General features: G+C 42.8%; 1 protein-coding gene across 2 annotated transcripts; it reads right to left on the reverse strand.

Annotated features, from left to right (window-relative positions):
* Positions 1–9,868: 9,868 nt before the first annotated feature.
* COMTD1 (catechol-O-methyltransferase domain containing 1) lies at positions 9,869–21,947 on the reverse strand. 2 transcript variants are annotated; one of them, XM_019497208.2, is made up of 7 exons: positions 21,778–21,947; positions 19,609–19,742; positions 17,158–17,263; positions 14,587–14,705; positions 14,092–14,146; positions 11,873–12,003; positions 9,869–10,266 (listed from the first exon to the last, which is right to left on the reverse strand). In XM_019497208.2, exons 1-7 carry the CDS (start codon positions 21,857–21,859, stop codon positions 10,114–10,116), a joined length of 780 nt encoding a protein of 259 aa, XP_019352753.1. In that variant the 5' UTR covers positions 21,860–21,947; the 3' UTR covers positions 9,869–10,113. The 2 variants fall into 2 exon arrangements, with proteins under 2 accessions (XP_019352753.1, XP_006267452.1); XM_006267390.4 differs by having other exon boundaries at positions 11,873–12,006; positions 21,778–21,945.
* Between the last annotated feature and the right edge of the window lie 1,452 nt (positions 21,948–23,399).

The raw sequence follows: 23,399 nt of genomic DNA on the forward strand, positions 1-23,399 counted from the left end.
TACCAGCTACCTGTTGATTAGCTCCAGAAAGCCCTAAGCCAACACTGTCCTATCTCCTGCAGCATGGACTGTAGCCAGCATGTAGTATGCTAGCTAATAGGGGTGTGCAAAGTGGGCCCTATTCAATTCAGATTTGGCCCAAATCGGGGACAGACATTCGATTAATTGATTCAGATCACTGTTCTTGATTCAATTCGGCTGAATCTGAATATTTGATGCTGATTTGGAGAATCAGCAATTTGGACATTGACACAGCTTTAAAAGTGTTTTCTACATACCTCAAGGTACCAGCTCAGCTTGTGAACGCTGCAGTGCTGGGGTGCATGGAGTGTCCCACAGGAATGCGAAGGGGCCCTCCATGTGCTCAGCAGCAAAACCAGAAGTCTGCCGTGAGTACGCAGAGGTGTGAACGGCCGCGGGGGTACTCCGGTTGCTCCCCCCAGACCCAGGAGGCACCAGTTGCTGAGCCACAGGGTCATGGGGGGGGGGCCCTTGCACGCTTCCTGGTGGACCCAGAAGTGGACCAGAAGTGCTTCTGGTCCACTTCCGGGTCTGCTGCCAAGCGCACTGGGGACCACTCTGCACTCCATGTGCCCTAGCATCACAGCATTCACGAGCTGCCTGCTACCTAGAGGTATGTAGAAAAAACATTTAAAGCCGTGTCTATGTCTGAATTGATTTGGAGGGTTCTGATTTGATTCAGAGAGATTAAAGAGACTCAGAGATTTGCCACCAAATTGAATCAGGGACCGAAACTTGGCACAGCCCTACTAGCTAATGCTGAGAGGTGCCTGTGTAAGGCAGAGGGGAGGGGGGGAATCTCTGCTTGAGCATAGTGTGGTGAGGGGTGGGGGGCGAAAGCAGGAGGAAGCCAGGCAGATGCCACTGTATCTGCTGGAGCTGCAGCCAGGGAGCAGAGGGGAGGGGCCAGCCCTGCTGGGCTGGAGCAGAGCCTCATCTAGAGTTACAAAGCATCTGGGATGCTAGAGGACTCTGATTTAACTTAAACCAGGAAGGGGTCTGGGACAGACATTGCATAAACTGGTTTGACCCAAATCAGTTAAGTCTGAACTACATTCGACCAGGTTTATCTCAAACTGGTCTCAGCCATTTTCAAACTGGTTTATATGCATTGAGTGTCTGTTCTGTTACAGGTTTAAACAGTTTCTGATCACTTAAATCAGTTTAAGTGTAATGAATGTCCCTAGCCATTGACTTCAAGGACACAACTCCCATGATGGTGGATTAAGTATTGGGCTGTGACCAAGTCTGATGCCTCTGGTCACACCACACACAGGGATTAAGCCCAGGACCTCTCCATGTAAAAGCATGAGCCTCTACTTCCTGAGCTAAAGATTAGTCTCTGTTAACTAAGCAGAGGACTCTCAAGCCTCTTTATGTGCTCTTACCACTAGAGAGGGACAAAGAACTGTGTATTAGCATGCGATACACTTTTGCCTCCTAATCAAAGAGTAAGTCCTCACTGCCCCACCCCCCCAAATTCCCCAAAGCTGATTCACCACTTGAATCAAACCATAATTATATATTATCAGCAGTCACTTTATTGCAAGGTTGAAGGATTAAATGCAGTTAACAGTGATGAATTCCAGACGCACAGGACAGAAGCATGAAGAGAAGACCAAGCTGTGAGCAACTAGAAGACAGAGTGTAATGTATTCTAAATATCTGATTCAATTAAGCTTCCTTCTGGTCTTTGTTTCAGCTTACAGATGGCTCATCAATCTATAGTTTAGGGACACGTTGCTATTCTTTCTAACGGTAATGACGTGATCAGGATGGAGACAGGTTTGATTAAACCCTCATGTTATGCTCTGCATATTTAAAATACAGCAGAGTCCAGAGTAGAGGTGATACTTTTGCCTTGTATACAGAGATTCAGTCTGTCAGTCAGGAGACTGTGAGAGGAAAATGCATCTCAATAGGAGAATTTTTGAGAATCAAATGAGATGCTTCCTAGGATGTTATTAAAGGAAGCCTATGTGAATTGCTGAAGTCAATTTTGTCCATTATCAAGTTATCAATGAGAACTGGTCTTTTATCAACCCCCCCTCCGCCCTCCCCCCCCCCCCAAAAGAAACCTTGACTTTTTTTCTTTCTAAATGTTCTGTTTTTAACTGGAAAAGAAAATTGGGAAAATTAATTTTCCAAAAAATTGGAAAACATTTTAATTTTCCCTCTCTTAAAAAATAAAAACAACCCCCCCCCCAAATATTTATATGAGGAACATAAATTATTTGTATTTATATTGATAAATATTTACCATTTTTTATCAGTTCTACTGAAAAGACTATTTTTAACTGGAAGTTACCAGCAGAAAAACTACCTAACATGTAATCTTTCTACTGACTTCCCCACATTTTGGAAAAGACCATAACATCATCCAGAGTACAGTCCACAGAGTCTTAAGAGGTGTTGCTCTTACTAACTTTTATTTGCCTGTATCTCTTGTTTGGGCTGCATCCTGTTGCAAAAGCTAGTAATGATCGTAACAAGCCAGCCCACAACTCTACCAGCTCTTTGATCTTGTTGACAAATTCATCCAGCAACCAAGAAATCCAAGCACGTGCAAACCATGTGTGTTTGTTTCTGATGTGCAAGTTATTTTATTGATGTTGTCTGACATTTATTCATAACTGTGTTCAGAAACTTGCTGAATGGTTACCATCAGCTAGATTTTTTTAGCTTCACTTACAGGTCTGTTGAGCTGTATGACCTTGAGTTGACTTCAGTCTGGCTTCATGTGTATTGGAGCTGTCTGAAACTCAAGTATGTATGTTGTATGTCTGAGATCTGCTGTGAAAAAGATGATAATTTGATGCATGTGTCTGGTTTCTCGTGAGTTGTCAGTGTAGCCATTGTGGTGTTGGTGTCTAGTTTCCCTGAAGGACATGCTTACATGACTGTAGGACCCACATTTTTAACTGGGAAAAGAGGGGGCAAAACCTGTAGTCAAGGCACTTGATAGAGCTCAGAAGTTCTCAGTTGACTTGTGTCACTGAAGCCCAGATCCTCCTTTCATTGGCAGCCCGGTGACAAAAACCTTTGATGTTCGCAGTCCTAACTACTTTTTGTATTAGCTGGGGTCATTGGTAAAATAGGGATGATGATGATGGCAACTATTTTCTGACTTAATGGTAAGCTCTTTGGGGCAAAGACACTGCCTCCGTGATGAGCTTGGGAGTGCAGCTGAGATGCACACCTTGCCTTCCTGCTCCCACTCGGTGACAAGAAGCAAGCCTGAGAGCTCTTGAGTTCTCTTTTAGCTGTATTTATTGGTGTGTATCAGGCCCACTCTGAAGCAGATACGGTGCTCACTTCCAGGATTTGACACCTGCAGAGTCTTAGTGAGTGGCTGTCCTTCTCAGTGGTGCTCCTGGTTCTGTCACTGAGGCTGCATGGACAAGCCCTTGGCTTACTAAGTATTTGCAGAATACCTCCCTAAGTTTGGGCTTGGAGGCACTACCTGGGAGTAGCTCATATTGATGGAACTTTAAACTGGGACAGATATTAATTCAAGGACTGTGGAGATGTAAATGACACAAGTTGTTTAAGTTCCATCAGGTTTATCTGAGCCAAGACTCTGCTCATGTGGAGCCCTGCTGAAGTTAATGGGGGCTCATGTAAGTGGAGGGCTGTTGTGACTTGCATTGGAACCTTACTTTGGAAGTAAGGCAGATGCTCTTCCTTTCTTTGTATTTAGTATGACACTGAGTGTACTGTTAGCAATTAATGGATCATTGTTACTGTATTGTCAACAGCATTAATAGTAGCGATATGAAAACTACTGGTTAGGTCAGGAGCCCTCAGAGCTACCCTTAATTGCAGCAACCATGCTTCAGTTCAAAAGGGGAAACAAAAAGAACAAAAGGACAGTATGTTAACTAATATTTGCACAGTCCAACTGGGAAAAATAGTTAACAATTGTTAAGCATCTCTCTTGGGAAGTCTAGTAATTTGTACCACTAGTGACAGAGAAAGACAGCACATACATTATTGATGACTGCATGCAGTGAAAGAACCACACTGATATCACTGGGTTATATGCAAGATCATGCTGTTGGTTTGGGGAATTGGATCTTTCCAATAGCAGAAGGTCATCCCACATAATTATTTGGGGCCAAGATGTTCAAAGCCATCAAATGATTTGAGGCCTGCAAGGATGGTATATTGACGCTGGATAACTATTATATCAGCTTCATATGCTGATCTTAAATGCACCAGGATTTAGAGCAGTCAGATGTGTACTTATGCTGGGGTAGCTGCATAGAGTAGACTGTTGCTCCCATCACCACTCAGGTAGGTAATGGGAGCATGTAAAAGGCTGTTTGCCTTGCAACCTACCTGTGCAGGATGTAACAACCACCCCTGGGTAAACTACAGACACACAACACCTACTTTCGTGTAACTTTCATGCCTATCATTTTACATCTGACTTTTTTTCCTGGTGTAATTCTATACCAGATTCCAGGTAAGTTAAACATTGTAGGCTTACATGTCATCTCTGTACTCAGGCTTATGCTCTTGTGAACACGTCAGCATTTGTGTCATCTTAAAATCCCCCAATTTTCAGAGCAGGACTTTAGTATGTGAAAACTAAGTTTCCCCAAATCACCTCAAATAGTTTATTTTGCAAATTGAGGTCTGCTTCAGATATTTAAGGGGAGAAAATCATTTCTATAAAATTTCATTGCCCTTATAACTCAAAAGGCATCCTCTAAATTAGTAATACTGTTTATATGTAATAAAACTAAAATAGGAAGTAATATCATTACCAGGCTAAAGCAATTTCACACAAAGCTGTTACAAAATTATCTTTTCCTCAGTAAATTATATCCAGTGACATCAGCTTCTGAAAAATAAAAAGGAAAAAAAACCCCTAGGAATCTCCCCTTTTAAAAGGCTTTTCTATCAATCATTAAGAGCATGGGAGCACATGGGCTGATTTTTCTAATTGCCAATAGTGTGTTTGTAAGCAGGCTGGGTTTTTGGGGGGGTTTCTTTGGGGGTGGGGGAGGGGGTTAACATTCCACTTGACTATTTTTATTAATAGAACCTTTCCGATGCAGAGCATGGGCAGAACAGCTTTGCATTCAAATATATAACCATTGACCTTAATAATATTCTTCATCTGGGGGTTTCAAAGGCCTCACAATTTACCTATGAGGGGGATGGTATTATTTCCTCTTTGTAGGTAAAGAAACTGACAATTTCTCTACCTGAAAGGCCAGACACACACCTGTGAAAGGGTTAATATGTGCAGTATTTAAATCCCATTGAAATGGTCTATCTACCTCATTTCCTCACAGACCTGGACTTCACTTCTCATCAGACAGTTCTCAGTTCAACAAAGCACTTAAGCACATCCTTAAGTCCTTTGCTGAATCAGGGTTTTTACTAGCATTGCCAAGAATAGAAGTGAAATCTCCTGACTCATATTTTGTTAGTCAGACCACCAGACAATGCTTCTGCTTTTTTATGCGCTCTGAGTTGGCAGAAAGTAACAGAGATCATTTATTTCATTATCTAATGCTGAAGAAAATTTAGTCCCCAGCTCCTGAATTAACTGGACTCCATGGAAATATTTCAGCACAAATAGAATTGCTGTTTGCTTGCTATCATGTGGCCCAGGGGCGGGCAATTATTTTGGGCAGAGGGCCGCTTACTGAGTTTCAACAAGCCATCGAGGGCCACATGACAGGCAGCCCAGGGCAGATTAATATTAATATTCTAAATTTTTTAGGAGACCCACGGGCCAGATAGAATGGCTTGGCAGGCCGCATCTGACCCCCGGGCTGCATTTTGCCCACCCCTGATGTGGCCTTTGCTGAGCATTAGCAAATCTGAGATGACCTCCTTCCTCTGACACTCTTTTATCTGGAGTTCAACAAGTGTTAGCACCCTTGTAGGTCAGTTGTGGGTAGAACTTTTATTTGCGGACTTTTTTGTGGGAGGGGAGGGAGGGGGAGGGAAGGGAAGGGATGGCTTCTCTTTGCTAGTTTTGGCAGTGATAGGGCTGCACTTCCTGTATGTGAAGTTTTGCTGGGTGTTTCCAGACCTTGACACAGGAGCGGAGTGACCTACATATCAACTTTACTGATATTGCATAGTTAGGAAAATAATAATAAAAAAATCTTTCAGGCATAATTAAAAAATAAAAACTGTTCCTCCACGTCGAATCATAGAAAATTAGCATTGGAAGGGACCTCAGGAGGCCATAGTCTAAGCATTGTTGACAGCCTGGGTATATGGAGAATGCTTTAAGCTGTTTTCTCTAAGCAGTGAGTACCCGTAATCAAGTCAGAGGATGCCACTGGGAATGGTGGTGAGAGAATTAGTGAGGCGCTGTTAGATTACACTCCTCTCCTCATTCAAATTCAAATTGTACAGGTTTATCACTGCTGCACTTTTTTCTCCTCTTAGAGGAAAGGTAACTGGGGGGGGGGGAGGACAGGGATGGAGAGAAGTGTTCAAAATTTCTTGCCTGCAAGTACAGAGTTGCCAACCATAAAAGTTTCAGAAATGCTGCTTATAACCAGTGCAATGAAATAGAGGACCTAGCTATATTGCTATGAACTTTATTGATCATTACTGCAGCATCTAACTTCTTGCAGCGTTCACTCAGCTCCCAAGATCTGCTCCAAGTACTGAATCTCTGTGGTTGTGACAAAATGTTGGGTCCCAGTTCAGCAAGGTATTCAAACACTTAGCAATGTTTAAAGATTAGTTGTAAGGAGTACATAAATGTGTGGGTGTAGCATCAGACCTTCCAGATTCCTCATGGGGACCCTAGCACTAGAATACTTCAGTCAGCAGCAGCAGGAGACTTGTGTCCCATAGCCTGATGTTTGGAAAACTAAAAGCATAGGATGGAAAACAAGGAAAGCGATAAGGCAGCAACATGTGAAATGAAATGCTAATTAAAGCGCTATAGAACAAGGCATGGAAATATACATACAGAGTGGTACGTTTTTTCTAGAGAAAGGAATCCCCATTTACAGTAATTACTTGAATAGACAGTAACTTATTAACAGCTGTATTCCATCCTTATGTAATTGCTGTTCTTTTTCAGATTTTCTTGTCATGCTGTGTGCTTTCTCTAAGCCTGTTCCCTTGCAATTACCAGGAAATTACTCAGTAAATGCATGGCCTTTATAGGAAGTAAAGGGCCCACTGATATTACAAATCTATCTGAATGTGTTTGTATTCATAGCTAGTAGATGATCCCAGCATGGTCCAGGGTCCTACCTCTGCAGTCCAGTAGGTTATTTATACCGTCCAGTACAGGCAATGGCATCATCATTCAGCTGTGGATCTGACCCTTTCAATCTGATGTGCTACTAGCTCTTAGCCAAATCACCCCCACAGCAGTCCCCAGACAAATTGCTTTTTAGGGAGAAGGAAACCATTTTTTATAGCTTGTCCTGGTTCTTCTTTTTGACATACTCTTATTACTTATCTATAGCCAGGATTTTCCTATGCTTGAGATATGTACAGACATTCAGAAAACCTGAGGTGGAATTGATCCAAGTTTTAGGCAGTTTTCTGGAAGCACCGCAGTTTAGATGGGTAGCAAACAGAACGCACATTTGCCCTTTGAGCAGGGGTGAGGGGGAGGGTGGTAAATTTTAGACTAGGTTTCACTATTTTTAAACCTGTCTGTGTGTGCTGAACTTTTGTTATGGGTATAGACCGGTTTCTGATCACTTATACCAGTAAAAGTGTAGTGTCTGTACCTGGCCTTCAATGTATCTTTTAATGATTGTTTCAGGTCATTGATTTCAATGCCAAGTTTTCAAATTGCATTGTGCATACAATTGTTCCAGTACTGCTGAATTGAGGTGCTGGAATCCCCACTGGCCAGCTCATGATTTGCACTGCAAAGCACAAGGAAGGGTAGGCAAAGTTTTTTAATAGAGCGATTTAAGGGCATTCCCTTTCGGTGGAGTTTTTTTTTTCCTATGAAGATTATTTTTGAGATGGCAAGTGCTCACTATCAGGGCATGTTCAGCTGTCACAGGCTGGTATTCAGAATGACTAGTCACTTTCATAGGCAGACAAGGTTCTTTGGGTGAATCTGATATCTTTTATTAGACCAACTTAAACAGTTGGAAAAAAAAAATCTTAGTAAGCTTTCGGGTTTAATTTTTTACCCCTGACTATTTAAAAGATATCAGAGTTCTAATAAAAGATATCAGAGTTACCCAAAGAACCTTGTTTGCCTATATCCTTAGACAAACAGGGCTACAACCTACACCCCTTTAATCACTTTCATTTGTTTTGGAGGAATAAATGTGGGAAGGAGCTACCCATCTCACTAAAGGCATTTGGGTGTTGTTTTGATAGGTAAATTTAGCCCCTCTGCCAATTTTTGGAAATGGTGGAGCTGATTCGGTTGTGCAGTCTAATTCAATCAACAGCTGGCACCCTCTATAGAGCTAGGGTTTCTGAGACCTGCACTTCTTACAGTGGGTGACTATGCAGTGTGAATTTCTAAGTAACTTTTTAATTGCCTTAGAAACTTAAGTTTTCCTTTTGGATTTTCTTTTGTGGTTAGACCTAGAGAAATGTAAAGTTCTTCATACCACCTGGCAAGTATCTTCCCATCTCATTCATGCAAAGTACTTTTCTAGAGCACAATTTTAATTTGGAGCAGTAGCACCACAAAATTAACACTTTCCAACCATGTTTTGCTTGGATTTTTCTGCTCAGCAAAATTTAGTCTGTTAATAACTACCCCAAAAGCCTTTCATTTGATTAGCACATGACAAATCAAATGAATCTTGGCAGTTGCACTAATACTGAGAACCTCACTGGAAACATGTACCTTAAATTAAAAAACAAAACAAAACACATTTAAGGGGAAAAAGGACAGCCCTGTTCTCTATCTGCCTCTTATGGTACTTGCCATAGTCACAAACTGAGACAGGTGTTTCATTTTGTACCCATCTGCTCAGAACAATTTCTACCACAACACACATACAGTACTTGCCTACATTCCTTTTTAGCATGTCAGAAAGCACAAGGAGGAGCAATATTAAACACTGGGTATGATGCATGCCCTAACAGCTCTTTACTACTGCATTTTGGAGCCCAGTTACACAGCACCCATCTCTCATTTTCCCCTTCGATCTTGACAGTCATTTTGCAGCAATAGGTTCCCTCCAAACTGTGCCCCTCCCACCCCATCTCAGTTGGTGTCTAAGATCAAGTTGGGCAGCAACATGCATCTTGCCATGTCCTCTTCATGCATGAAACCAGAAGGAATGCCACTGTGGAACGAGTATGGTGGTAGACCTGCCAGATTTTGTATCTTTCACCACCTCGCTCCATTCTCATAAAACAAATGTTTTGCCATCCTTCGTCCTCAGCTACACAGGTGTGCTGCCCTTTGCATGCTTTGTGATACAGAAGTTGCACTGTTCTGGGTTACGTGCTTTCCTCTCCTTATTCAGTGCTGCTTTTCGGTCGCGCTCTAGTATTTTCTAGACCAATGAATGAGGTTCACCCCTGAATGGCTGAGAGTAGTTAATTCCCCTTCAAGGCAGTGGAAGCAGGAAGCACAGATGTAGAGGAATGACCATTTTATGGCTCAGAGACTGGACTGGGATTTAAGAGATGAGGACTTGCTCTTGCTGGTGTATGGATTCTCTAGGCAGACCCTGCTCAAGTCCCAGCTTCCCTGGCTCCTATCCCCAGTCTTTGTTCTGCAGATGTAGTCTTTAAGTAGTTTAAGATAGTGACCATCTCTGCTGAAGGAGGGCCCCATTGCCAACAGCCATTCAGGATCTCCAAAGATTAGCCTTTTCAGGTGATTCCTTTCCCCCACCAATGGTCTGACAATGACAACTTCAAGCGGGATCTTCCTTTTTATTAAGATAAAAGAAAAAGACAAAGAGAGAAACTCCACACTAAATCTTAATTTCCCATCCTAACTTATTTTTGGATACCATTCATTGCTTTGCTTTCCCAGCTCTGTGCAATCTTGCCATGACACGGGTTCAAACAGTTATTTTTGGCAGTGTTCCACCTTCATTTTGCTTGATGATGGGGTGCTTCTCAGTCCTACTTCTGCTGCTTAGCATCTTCCTCCCACTATAGCTTGAATGCAAATGTCACACCATCCCCCATTGGGATCATACTGATATTGACTCGTGCATCTCGGAGAAGTTTCTCATTGAGGAGGTGGATGCTTTGGGTGGCTAGGTCATCCTTCCTTGGATTTAATACTTTCCCGCTCCACAAAACCTATTGAAAGAAGCAATTCCCAGGCTCAAAGATGATTGTATGTAAAACACATGCTATATCTGAATAGGCCAGAACTTGGCAACTGGGGGCCTGCAGGCTGGATCTGGTCTAACCCATGGCAGCTCGTGTAATTAGCAGCAACTCACAATAGTGGAGAAGGTGTCCCCAAGGTCCTGTTGTCTGCCTTTTCCTATCAGGTCCCTTTACAACATCTACTGATTGCCAAAGGGTGCAGGGGTGTGGCCCATAGTGGCAACCGATTGCCAACCCCTGGACTAAGCTATTGATGCTACTGTTTGTGCCTCCTGAGAATGCTGAAAAACAATCCTGCTGCATTGCAAGACTATACACTTATTTGTGTGCAGCTGTGCATTTTCATAAAAATGCTGTTTTAAACAGTTCAAATCATAACTAAAGACTGTGGGTGCTCAGTTAAATCCAATCCAAAGCCTATTCTGAACGTAGGCAGCTCATTGCACTAGTATGGTTAAGGCACATGTGTTATGTTATTGACTACTGACACTAGCATGATATGGTCAATGTTGTGTCAAGCCCAAAAGATCTGTGAGTCTAGAGTTCAGTGCCCTTCCCTGCTGAGAGTATTCAGATCTACGTTTCCTACCTCCCAAAAGGGGGTATCTTAACCACCATGCTAGAAGAATAAGTAGTCTCTCAGACTTCTATCGTAAACTTTTTGCAGCAGAGATCACCTTTTGTTCTAAGAACAATGGGATCCTGATCTATGGATAGGTCTTTTAAGTGCTACAATAACATTCAAATTTAAAAATATTGTTCTTGCTTGTTGTACGTGCTTAAACACTTTGACACCAGCCTTGTGTGTCCCAGTTTTTGCATATCATAGGGATAACAATACCTATATAGTTTTATAGCTGTCTTTACTGTCTTAATACAGAATGCTAAGAGTATACAGAATCTCAAAGCTTTTTGCATATATTAAGCTTTCAACCAGTCCTTCAGAGTAAGAGTGGTATGTTCAGAAATTAGGCAGACATTTGAAAGTCTACATCAGGTATTTCTACAACCGCATAAACCCTGATTGCATTGTGCCATACTGTTCAATAACAAAACTAACTGATTAGCAGAGACCTAAGCAAAATCAATTCTACATATACATGGTTTATATTATGTATGATGCATTATAAGAGGATATGATTGTGTAAGGATATCCTTACAATTTGCCAAGGTATTGGTATTCTAAAAAAGAATGGGTATATTCATAGCTGAGCTTGGAGTTTGTTTTTGCAGTTTGCTGCAATAACAGCAGATATTAGGCAGGGCAGAGTGGCACATAACTAATTGTTCATGTAATGAGTTAGTCTTTAAGGTGCTGCCCTGCTCTATCTTCTACCTGACTTCACACTAATGCAGTTAACAAATACTCTCTGCAGATATTTGGGAACAATATACTTAAACAATGTACTTAAACAAACAATTACAGTGTTTAGCCCCCTTTGTAGTTTAGCAATTGAAATGTAACCATAACTCACGGATTAGATATTTCATTAACCCCCTTAATTCTGATGAGATTCTCGGAGGCAGAAGCACTAACTTGCATTGTCACTGCCACCGCCACTTTAGTACTTACGTTATCAATGGCTATTATTCCTCCTTTCCTTACAAGACGCAAACATTTTTCATAGTACTCATTGGAACTTTCTTTATCAGCATCAATGAAAGCAAAGTCATAGGTCTCAGCTTCGCCAGCAGCCAGCAGTTCTTCTAGATAGGAAACAAGGTATGTTGTTATGCCTTACTTTAATATTGCAGAAAGGGATGAGATAATCCAGTCATGTTGAAGGTTTCACTATTATTATTTAGTGTTCCGACAGCCTTACAGATATAGTCTGGACTTGTATGGCTACCTACTGGAAAACTTCTCTCTTGTTCAACCAATCAAAAGCTCATGTTCTACAAGGTCTGTCTGCTTCAAGGAAGTTTACTAGGTGGTTTTAAAACTGCCTAGAGGCATGGAGCCTGAATTTGGTTCAATCATAACAAGCCAGGCAGTTTTAAATTGGATTTATGCTCCATCTCTAACTTGTTTTAGAACTTGATGTAGCTGGATTTCTTTTAAAGCTGATTAGAAAAAGTTTCCACTGTAGAAAGACTCTAGATGTTAAAGGATTTTTGTTTTTCAGGTAAACCAGCTGATATGCAAAATGCCATATCCCAGATCACACACAATTCTTGGCTGAAAAGCATTTGGGCAGCATTAGTAAGGGCATTCCTGCTCAGGCATGATCACAAATGACAGTGACATGTTTACCATGTGGTCTCTTCTCAGGATTCTTTCCCTTCCTTTTTCCCTCCCTGGGCCAAAACAGGCAGGATTTGGATCCATTTAAGCCCTTTTAAACTGTTTTCTGCTGAAAGTTACAGCTGTGAGCCATGAGCTACAAAGAGCTGGATCCATTAGTCAGTCTTCACACCCTCCCCAAGACAGTACCTTGCTATCTAAAGCCCTGTCTGTCAGTACCACATATTGTAGGAGGACCCCCAGCTTGAAGCTTTGCTTCCTATTCCATCTGCTCTGTAGTGATCGGAGGCATTGCCAGAAGGAACTGGAGGACTGTTGACAGGTCTGAAGAAACCCTTCAAAGGACAGAATGAGGCCCAGGTATGGTTAATTCTTATAATAGAGGGGAAAGAGTAGCTAGTCCTAGATTTTTCTACTTAGGTCAGCAGGGCAACTGTCAAACTAAGAGGAAAGGGTACTATGAGCATTCCTCAGTGGCTGTGGTTGACTGCTGCTAGAAAGTGTTTTTTCCTAAAGATATTTCTTCTGCAAGGTAGACTGCATGATTAAGGCAGCAGGAGAATGGGATAAGCCAGGGGAGAGGAATCAGTGGGGTTGGTTTTAGGGAATAAAGAGCCAAACAGCAAAATGTCCTTCCTCAGCTACCCGTTGGGCAGTCTGGTGTTACGGAAGACTGCATTGAATCATAGAAATGTAGAGGCTGGAAGGGACATTGAGGTATCATACAGCAAGACCCCCTCTACTGATGCAGGATTGGGAGTATGTAGAACAACATGAGTTTACCTTGCCTGTTCTTACAGCCTCCAATAAATGGATCTTTAACCTCTTAGAAGGCCAGCTGCAACTGTTCACTACTCACATAGTTAAAATGTTTTGCCTCAACTTTATTGCAAATCAGCCAGGCTTTTTCATCCCATGCTCCCTGGTTATGGAAAAGAATTGATCACACTTAAGCCATCTTTTAAATTGTAGAAGGTAAATACCATGTCCCTCTTCAGTGTTTTTTTTTCTTCTGGACAGAGTCAAATGCATCTGCCTTTCCCATGCTCTTGGCTTTGCGTTTTCCTGAAAACGAATATTAAAATGTATTCCCCTAGCTGAAGGACTTTCTGCCTTTGGAGATTATACTTTAGTTTCTTGGCTGCTTCTGCATCCTCCACTCCCTTAAGAAAACACTTCCTGCCTAAGACAAACAGATGTCCACTTGGAGTAAGAGAAGCTGGGCTTTGTCCAACTAATTTACTTAAGCAGCTTTCCTCATGGGAGAACCAGCTGACAATACTACTTATTAGATTAAGCAAAGCAATGAACAAGGCAGTTAAGTTTTCAGTATACCCATGGACAGTGTAGGGACAGTTTTTTCCACCTCTGATTTCTCCATAACAATATCTGGAAGAATTAGAATTGTTGAAATCTTCAAGTCAATATTATGATTGATCTAAACCATGTTCTTCACTGCTAGGTAAGGAAGACTTCAGATAATAGACTCCTCCCACACCCTGGATCTCCATCCTTTACTTTTAATATGCATTTCTGTTCTTACCTACCAAGTGTTTCACTTGCTGGTTTAATCCGCAAGTCAATTTTATGCTCCACTCCCGCCTAAAATAAAAAAGGAAACAGATTTGATCAGGGCCAGCTTTACAGGTCGGCGACATGGGCGACTGCCAAGGGTGTTGTGGTCAGGGGAATGTCACATGCACACACAAGTGTGAGCAGCTTGAGCTCACAGCAGCACTTTCCCCCTCCTGTTCTGCCCTGGACCAGCTGATCCCTGCCCCAGGCAGAAGGAGCTGTGCCCAGCCCAACCCGCCTCTGCTTCCAGCCACTGCTCAAGAGGAACCAGACAGGGCATGTGCAGGTGGGATGGTGCCTGCGCAAACCTGTCATATGCTGTGCCTGGCTTGTTCTGGTCAGGCCTGACAATGTTTTCCATTTGAGGGCTCATCAAGCTCTGCTCTAACTCCATAGGTGGTGCAGTAAAAGATAGACATACCATTTTGGGTGTCCTTATTGAGAGGCACACAGCAGATGATACTAACCTCTTTCCACAGTGGCTTCCCAATATTGACATAATCTTCATTTATATCACAAGCAACAACTCTGCCATTATCTGGCAAGATGAGTGCCATGTTCAAAGTATTGTAACCTGTAAAAACACCTGTGCAAGACGACAGGAAAAAAAAAGTTGAGGAAGGCTTACCCTGCTAAGAAAACTGATTAACAGTAAGCAAGGATGCCTTTTGTTAAAGAATAAAAAATTAGAATAGTTGAAATCAGCAAATCATTAACAGAATCTGAAGGGTTTATAGTGCCCATTAACAGGAGTGGAATTGCACAGCTACAAAAGTTAAATAGCATGCAGCTTCATCTTACTGTTACCCCTCCTCTAACTACAGTTTTAGCATAGTTTCCCTAATGGTTTCCTAAACTCAGAAGGCAAAATTCTGTCCTAGCCTCTCCAAGGAATTTTGGGCAACCACCAGTATTGCTTGGCTCTGAAGTACAGCTAAGTCATAAGGTGACATACACAAGAACATTAGGGGCAAACATAGTGAAGAGCTGCATGGTGGCCATGTAGGGGTTGAACCTAGAGGAGAAGTCAAGCTTAGAAGCTCAAAACAATCATGCATGGCATGAGTTGCCTTTCAGGCACCTCTCAATGTGGGATCAGGGAAAGGAAACGGGGCTTGGGGCCACTGAACTGTCCTTGCCTGAATTAGGCAGGTGGGCCACAACTCTGACTCACTGTGCAATGGTTGTTTAACACTGTAGATTTACATGTCCAAAAGAGCATGAGAATGAAGATCCCTCTCTTCAAGATGCAGTGTGTTGTTGAACTCTTTCTCACCACAGTTCTTTTTTACTTGGGTTTCCTTCTCTTCAGATTATATCCATTTGGGCTGTTCATCTCTAATTTCTAACCTTACTTAAGTTGATACTGACTCAAAGGTCAGCACTCTTCTTATTGTATCCAAGGGATAGCAGAGGCTAAGGACCAGCTTTTTCAGGTGCCTAAACTGTGACATCTCAGGCTTGACTTCCTGCAGAGCCATGCAAACACTGCAGCTTAATCACAGAATTGTAGAATATTAGGGTTGGAAGAGACCTCAGGAGGTCATCTAGTCCAACTCCCTATGCAAAGCAGGACCATCCCCAACTATCTCATCCCAGCCAAGGCTTTTGAATACCTGGATCTTAAAAACCACTAAGAATGAAAATTCTACCACCTCTCTCAGTAGCAGTAGCTTGTTCTAGTGCTTTACTACCTTCCCAGTGAGAGAGTTTTTTCCTAATATCTAACTTAAAAACTTCCTTGCTGTAGCTTGAGCCCATTGCTCCTTGTTGTATCATCTTCCATCACTGAGAACAGTCTAGCTCCATCGTCTTTGGAACCACCCTTCAGGTAGTTGAAGGATATTATTAAATCCCTTCTCAGTCTGTTCTTCTCCAAACTAAACAAGCCCTGTTGCCCCAGCCTCTCAGAAATTATATACCCCAGCCTACTAACCATTTTTGTTGCCTTCCACTGGACTCTCTCCAATTTGTCCAGATCCTTTCTGTAGTGTGTGAGGGGTGGGGGGCGTTCAAAACTGGCCACAGTACTCCAGATGTGGCCTCGCCAGTGCCAAATAGAGAGGAAGAATCACTTCCCTGGATCTGCTGGCAACTCTCATACTAAAGCAGCCCAGTATGCTGTTAGCCTTCTTGGCAACCAGGGTACACTGCTGGCTCATAATCAGCTTATTGTACACTGTAACCCCCAGGTCCTTTTCTGCAGAGCTGCTGCTTAGCCAGTCAGACCCCAGCCTGTACCAGTACAGGATTGTTCTGTCTTAAGTGCAGGACTTTGCACTTGTCCTTGTTGAACCTCATGAGATTCCTTTTGGCCCAATCCACCAATTTCTGAGCAGCAGGTCAAGAAAAGCACCTAGTTGGCCTCTCCAACACTTGTACCAGAAAGCTGTTCCCAGCATTCTCCAAAAACTTCCTGGATTGCCTGTGCAATGCTGTATTGCCCTCCCACCAGATGTAAGGGTGATTGATGTTCCCCATGAGAACCAGGGCTTGTGATCAGGAAACTCCTGCTAGATGAAGCTTTCTTTAAACAGCTATCTCATCCTCTTGGTCTGGTGGTCTACAGAAGACACCCACCATGACATCACCCTTGTTGTTCTCCCCTTTGACCCTAACCCAGAGACTTTCTACAGGCCCTTATCTCCAGTTTTGTACTTGAGCACTGAGCAGTCATACAGCTCTTTTACATAAACAGCAACTCCTCCCCCTGTATTTCCCTACCTGTCCTTCACAAACTGTTCATACTATCCATAACAAATGCAGAAAATCAGGCACAAAAAAGGGGTTAACTTGAAAAACCCTGAATTGGTGGCCACCTGGAACCTTCTGCTTGCCAACATCACAGAGACTGCTGGGGTGAAAGGCAGGATTCTGCCCTGTTAGACCTTCCCCTTCTCCCATCACCTTTGATGTTTGGTAGATCTAACTGAACCATGTTGGATTAAAAAGCAAGGGCCAAAGCAAGGAGCTCAATTATTTTATACAGCTCCAGAATGGGTGGTACTGGACATTACCCTAATAATATGCATTCTTACCAATTTCAATAACTTTCTTTGCTTTGATGAGTTTAGCCAAATTTGCCATAAACTGAGCCTGGTCACAGGACACCATTATTCTGCCCCAGGGGTGATCCAAGGTGAGCTAGAAAAGGAAACAAAGTGCAACGTTGGAAAAAAAACCCAGGAAAATAAAAGTGACTTCTCATGCAGACAAGCTCTAGGGACAAAGATATCAGGACTGTGCGCATGAGGGAAAGATGGTTTTAAATTCAACAGTAATTCTGAAAGGAAAAAGAAATTCTTTCAAGGATTGGTGTGGGTAAACTAACAATTTGGGTAATAAACTACTGGATACATTTTTCAATAGCACAGGAGATTGTGGAGCTTTAAAGAATAGGCAATAAGCTTGGGTAAATTTCTAAAATCAGTACCCTCATTCAGCCAGAAGATACAGGCTTGACACAGGAATTGCTGTGTGAAAGTTTATGGAAGGAGGTCAGACTAGAGGACATTCATGGCCTTTTCCAGCCATAAGATATTTTGTACTTGGACACCAGCATAGAAAACAAAGCTGAACTAGTTTGGCCCAGTAGAAAGAGCTTTGAACTGGGCTTCAGAAGATCTTGTCCCTTTTCTGAACTCTACCACTGTCCTGCCAGGTGAGCAGGCCAAGATATTTTACCTCTCAGTGTTTCAGTTTGTGTGTGTGTGTGTGTGTGTGTGTGTGTGTGTGTGTGTGTGTGTGTGTGTGTGTGTGTGTGTGTGTGTATTTTAAATGTTAATAGGGACTTTGCCTCATAGTTTGAAGACTATGGATGAGAAGATTTATAGAAAGGGTAGGTGGTATAATTACATACAAGTGGGATGTAGTCATCAGTGTTGCAAAGGATGGGTAACACTACTCTACCTGCACAGTATACTCTTGTACTCATTGCACAGCTCACAGTCTGTTTTCTGATACATCAGGGCAGCTTCACACAGCTTCACTGGTGTAGGGGTGTGACCTAGGGAAGGAGCATGATCACACACTTCTTTATAGCCAGAGGTCAATGTCAGCAAAGGTAAGTAGAGGACAGCCTGGGAGGAACCACAGAGACACCCATAGAGCTCCAGCACGAGGTTAGGATAAGGAGGTGTAGAGGTGGTATAAAACTTCAGTATCAGCTGAAGATCTGGATTCAGGTCTTTATGATCTAGAGATAGACATAAGCCATGGAATCTGGATCTGGGATATCAAACATTTATACTTTTTGCACATGTTTTGTATCTGGGGTTTTCCTTTGAGTTCATCTCTAATAAGAAGCAAGCCTCTGTGATGTCCTCCTTCAACTATCATAATACATACTAGAGTCAGAATATGCAGACTTAGCCATTCAAGCCTATCTCCATGCAAAAGAACAACTGTTCTCCCTAGGACACTTCCTAATGCTTTGTCTTAAGTGATCTAATGCTTTTAGACCTCCTAGTGATGAGGTTCCTGTCTTGGAAGATCTCCCCTATCTATTTTATATCCTTTTTACCTTGTTTTTGTTGCTCTTATTAATGGTAAATTATTAATGTAGTTATCTATTAGAAGGGCCAGCACCATGTCCAATTCCACTGCAGAAGAGATCATTATGGAAGTTAAAGGATGTAAGCAAACTTCACAACAGAGGGCCCTGCCTGTCTTTGTTTCATTTAACAATGGTGTGTGGACTAGTTCCTCAGCTGTTTTTAGCCTTGAAAGAGTAGCCTCATGCTTAAGTGGTGCATATGAATACCCCATCTTGGCCTTGTCTATAGTCACTTTGCTCTGCTGCCAGAACTTTTGGGGGCAGAAAGCAGCTGCTACTACCAGCGCACGTGCACGTTGACACGTTCCTAGTAGCTTTGAATGGTTCCAGTCAGTACCTGTGCTGCAAGAGCACAAAATGCACGCTGGGAAAGCATCAGCTGCTAGAAGGACTACAACAGCCAGCTGAAGACATGTGGATGTCCACACATACCACTTAGCAGCAGAAGTGAAGTGACTCAGCCACCAGAAAGACATCAGTTTCTAAAGTTGAGCCTTGACTGTGAACATGTTCAAAGTTTTCCCAGCAGAACTGGACTTCCCTCTATACAAAACAGGGTTCTAATCAATTGTGTTAGTCACAGTCCTGCCAGTCACCAAGAGACAAGTGCGGGTATTTGGAGGCACTTAGGAAGAGTTCTTCTGTCATGCTCATATGTGCCTTCCCCAAAGGGGTTAGAACTGTAGAATACAGCCTGCATGTATGGTCCTTCAAGGATCATTGAGACAAGTTATCTGTCTGGCACTTGGTATATACAGCGCAGATAGTGGTTTCTATAGAGCTAGGCACAAATGGGTAGATAGAGAATAGGAAATTCTTGTGGGATAGCACATCTTTATGAGGCATGGACAATACAGAAATGAATGTTTTTGGAACATTAACAGCAGCACCAGATGTCCAACCCTAGATGAGAGTACCTTAAAAAAATACTGACCAGTCGCAGCTTCTTTAGAAGTGGGTGTTCCCTTAAAGAATGATCCAATATGTACTGCCAGAGTGGGCTGTCTTTTCCAATAACAGTCTTAGATGACTTGGACGCTCCAAAAAATATAGAAGGATATCGCTTGCCTATAAAAACAAAAGATATTAATAGGCCTCTGTGCCTCAATAGAAGAAGCTTGCAAAGCTTCATGAAATCCAGAGTAAATACAAGACCAAGAAAAATGCCGAAGTAGCTAAAGGCTACATCAGTAACTGATGGAGGATACTGGGTATCATGTTCTTACAGAATAAGTGGTTACACAGGAATTAGTGCTGAAAGACATGGAAACGAAATGAATGACTCTCCCCCTTTAGGAGGTCTTTCTAGAATGGGGTTGGCTATATTGCCTTGTTAGCTTGAACAATCTGCACTGGTACTGTACTCTGATATACTTACCCTGCAGATAAACACAGGGGTGCAGGTCACTAGAGGTCTCAGTCTGATGGTGACTTTCATTAAAATAAAAACTCACCTAAAGAGATAATGGACTCTGCTGTCACAAGTGGTTCCTTCCCATAGTTCAGCAGATTTTCTAGTATGGAGTCAAGCTAGCCTTAACAGCTGGAGTTTAACGTGTCTTTTGGTGTGCAGAGCTACTCTAGACATGACCCCCAATTCTTCTGCTGTTAGTCAAGGTGTAAAACAATCTGCAGAAAGCTGTGGAAATGGTATAGCAGTTCTACCTCTCAATATCATATTTTTACTGTTAAGAAGCCTTTTTAAATGCTTAGGAAGATACGTGTATGTCTGCAGTTACCCAGCAAGGGGAGCACTAGGAAAGCATGCAACACCTTTAAGACCTTGGCCTTTTAATCCTGTTGGTAGGTGCACTTTTCAGCCTATTAAAGTACTGTGGCATAGTGGATTATACAGACAGACTTGGACCTTAATAGCATTAATATATTTCCTGCCAAAGCTCAGTCAGACCTGTTCCTTGCATTTACCTCTTCTTAAGAGTGGTCCAGTCGTCAGAGGTGATAATCTGTCTCACGATATACTCAAATTCCCTTCATATATATTTACCAATTTTAAGCACAAAAAAATGTACCCAACGGTGCATAGGTTGCTTTGATGCAACTTTAAGAATAGACAGAACAAGAGCTTAAAAGTTAAATGCCCAGATCCAGACTCTCCTGTGTCATTATGGGTTGTTTGTTCCTTGACTAGTCAAGTTTGTTAGGGAAATGGAAGTTTCACACTGTTAAGTCTCAAAATTTAATTGAGGGTTTTGTAGTGAGGCTCTCTCTTTAAGCCCCAAATGACAGCTAGAAAATTACATGAAAATTTCAGCTTTGTTGATTTTAAATGTTTGAGAGAGATCGATTTTGTTGCCTTCATGGTGGTAGAAAAATGTTTTAGAAATGTGAACCCTAAGATCAGAATCCAGAACACAAATGAACAGTGCTGTATATGTGTGCCACATTTTGTGGGCAGTGAATGAGGTCTTGTGCTTTTTACAGACCACTCAAGACTGATGGTCTGGGCAGTGACTTCTGAATGCTGGGAGTTGGCAGTACTGTAGGAGGAACAATGCAGAACCTAACTCAGTGAGCACAGGACTGCTATGGATTCACACAGTCCCTCATCCTACAGCCAGATCTGTTCATGCAAACCCCTGCACCCAAGTGCACTCCCACAATAGACCAATGAGTCCACAGAAGCAGATTTCAGGGCAGAATTGGGCCTGAGTTCTGCTATCCTGCCTTGGGTAAGAGCCAGTTTCTGCAATCAGGCAGGCAGGTACTTGCCCAGTTTGTACAATGCCATATGGGGTGGAGTTAGGTTGGGGCAGGGGTGGAGGGAATTCTTTCTTGATACTGTAGGGACAATGCTGAGAAGCCTGCTGGTCCATTAGCCTTCCCTTAGGGATCCATTGCAGGGTACTCTGCTGCTGTGCAGATCAGGTGTCACCCACCATCCTCCCCAGCTCTTTGCACAGGGGAAGATGCCAGTCTCCTGCAGGGTCATTCCAACCCTCCTCTCCCAGGGTTCTCCCAAGCTCTCACTCCATGACAAAGTGCAGTCAGGAGCCCCCTGCTTCCATCAGAGCCATCTTGAGTCCGTGTGGTTGGGGCTGGGGCGGGCAGCTTGCAACCGATCAGAGAAGAAAGCAGCACTTACCTGCTAGGACTCCGGTAGCAAAAGCAACCCCCAGCATCGCAGTGCCCATGGCCACTTCTTTAGTGACACTGAACCAGGGCATTTTGTACAATGCAGAGAAGAAGGGCTGTTCCTGGCTGCTGCAGCGTTCAGCACAATGACACTACTTCCCTGAGCACATTAGATTTCCTTATCTAGTGCATGTCACATGCTTCCACCCTAGGCCTGGGCCAGCATATCCACCACGTGGGAACTGTGCTTATCAGTGGGGCAAGAGCAGCATCTAGAGGCGAAGGGGAAAAAAATAAAAATAAAAGGCCAGAGAGAGTTATTGTTTATGGATGAGCTTTCCCACCATCTGAAAGAGAAAGGCATGAAACAGTAATAAGCACAGGTTACAAGAAAGGGCTCACAAAATTAGCATTTAAATGGTCTCAGGAAATCTAAGGCAATCACATGTGTACCAGCAGAGTCTAATGTCTGCAATGGCTGGAAAATCTCTACCTTGGAGCTCTGAGGCGTAAAAAATCGTTTGCTGTGTATCTGGAAAGGGCTGACAGATTGATTTTTCTTGGAATAGGTGGGAGGACTTGTTTCTGCTGTGAGGATTAAATAACTTGGCATCTGCAGGATGCCATGATGGAGAGGGGGATATGTTTTCAAGGTCTGTAGGCCATGCCCTGTGCTAGCTGTGGTGCAATGGCTTGCTCTTTGTTAAGGGTAGTGTTTATAGCAATGACCTGGGGCTTGACAAGTTTTTGCCCCTCTTGCCCATTGTGTCTTGTCTGCTTTTACTGCAAACATGACACAACAGGGCTGTCCCCTACTATGTTCCTGTGCTCTAGTGGAACTACAATCTCATTTGGAAGCTGCAGGTGATAATGCAATAAATAAGTGCCACTAATTATTAGTAGTGTTTCCTTTGAAGAGCTACAAGGACCATGAGAAAGTAACTGCCCACATCCCATTTTAAAGACAAGAAAACGGAGGCACAGAGAAAATGACTTTTCTAAGGACACGCAGTGAGTTAGGTGTTGAGTCAGATGCGGAACAGGGATCTTCTGGTTCCCAGTCCTTTGCTCCCACCACTGTGTTCATGAAATTCTCCAGGGCCTTTATAAACATTCTCTCACCGTTTATAAAGCAGGTGGGTACTTCAAAAGCTTGGGGGAAGGGGCAAGCCCTTTTCCTTTGTAGAAGGGGAAGATTACTTTCTTTTGAGAAACCCAGAGGAGAGAAGAGGCCAGGGTTATTATTAAGCAATAGTGTGAATCCATTTCTCAGCAACAGGTTTACAATGCAAAGGGTTTGCTTCTAGGAGGAGATTTCAGCAGAAGAAAGGAAAGAACAGGTATTGCTGAGATCCAGATCCGCAGAGACATTTAAACGTTGTTCTTCTATTGATTTTTTTCCAGCTACATTGGTTATGAGGGACAGTCTTATGCTATTATTTAACACCAGTACTGGCTGTTTCTTAGCTCTCATTGCAGTCAATAGGGCTGGAAAATCAGTAGGAGTTGGGTGCCTGAATACCCCTGTGGATCTGAGCCTGAGAGTCTGAGGGCCAAATTTATCCCTGTCTTGTGTGTGTATAAGGTGTATGTCTGTGGTGAAGGTTATTGATGTCACATTCTCAGGGTGGA

The sequence above is a fragment of the Alligator mississippiensis genome, chromosome 6 (assembly GCF_030867095.1).
Source record: "Alligator mississippiensis isolate rAllMis1 chromosome 6, rAllMis1, whole genome shotgun sequence".
Classification (NCBI taxonomy): domain Eukaryota; kingdom Metazoa; phylum Chordata; order Crocodylia; family Alligatoridae; genus Alligator; species Alligator mississippiensis.

Bases quoted from the DNA above. Each gene is read 5' to 3' on its own strand.
- COMTD1 (XM_006267390.4), bottom strand. From the start codon at position 21,859: ATGCCCTGGTTCAGTGTCACTAAAGAAGTGGCCATGGGCACTGCGATG. The intron at 14,706-17,157 runs GTAAGAATGCAT...CGTCTTGCACAG, and splicing joins AAAGAAAGTTATTGAAATTG to GTGTTTTTACAGGTTACAAT. The intron at 14,147-14,586 runs GTTAGTATCATC...TTTTTATTTTAG, and splicing joins GGAAGCCACTGTGGAAAGAG to GCGGGAGTGGAGCATAAAAT.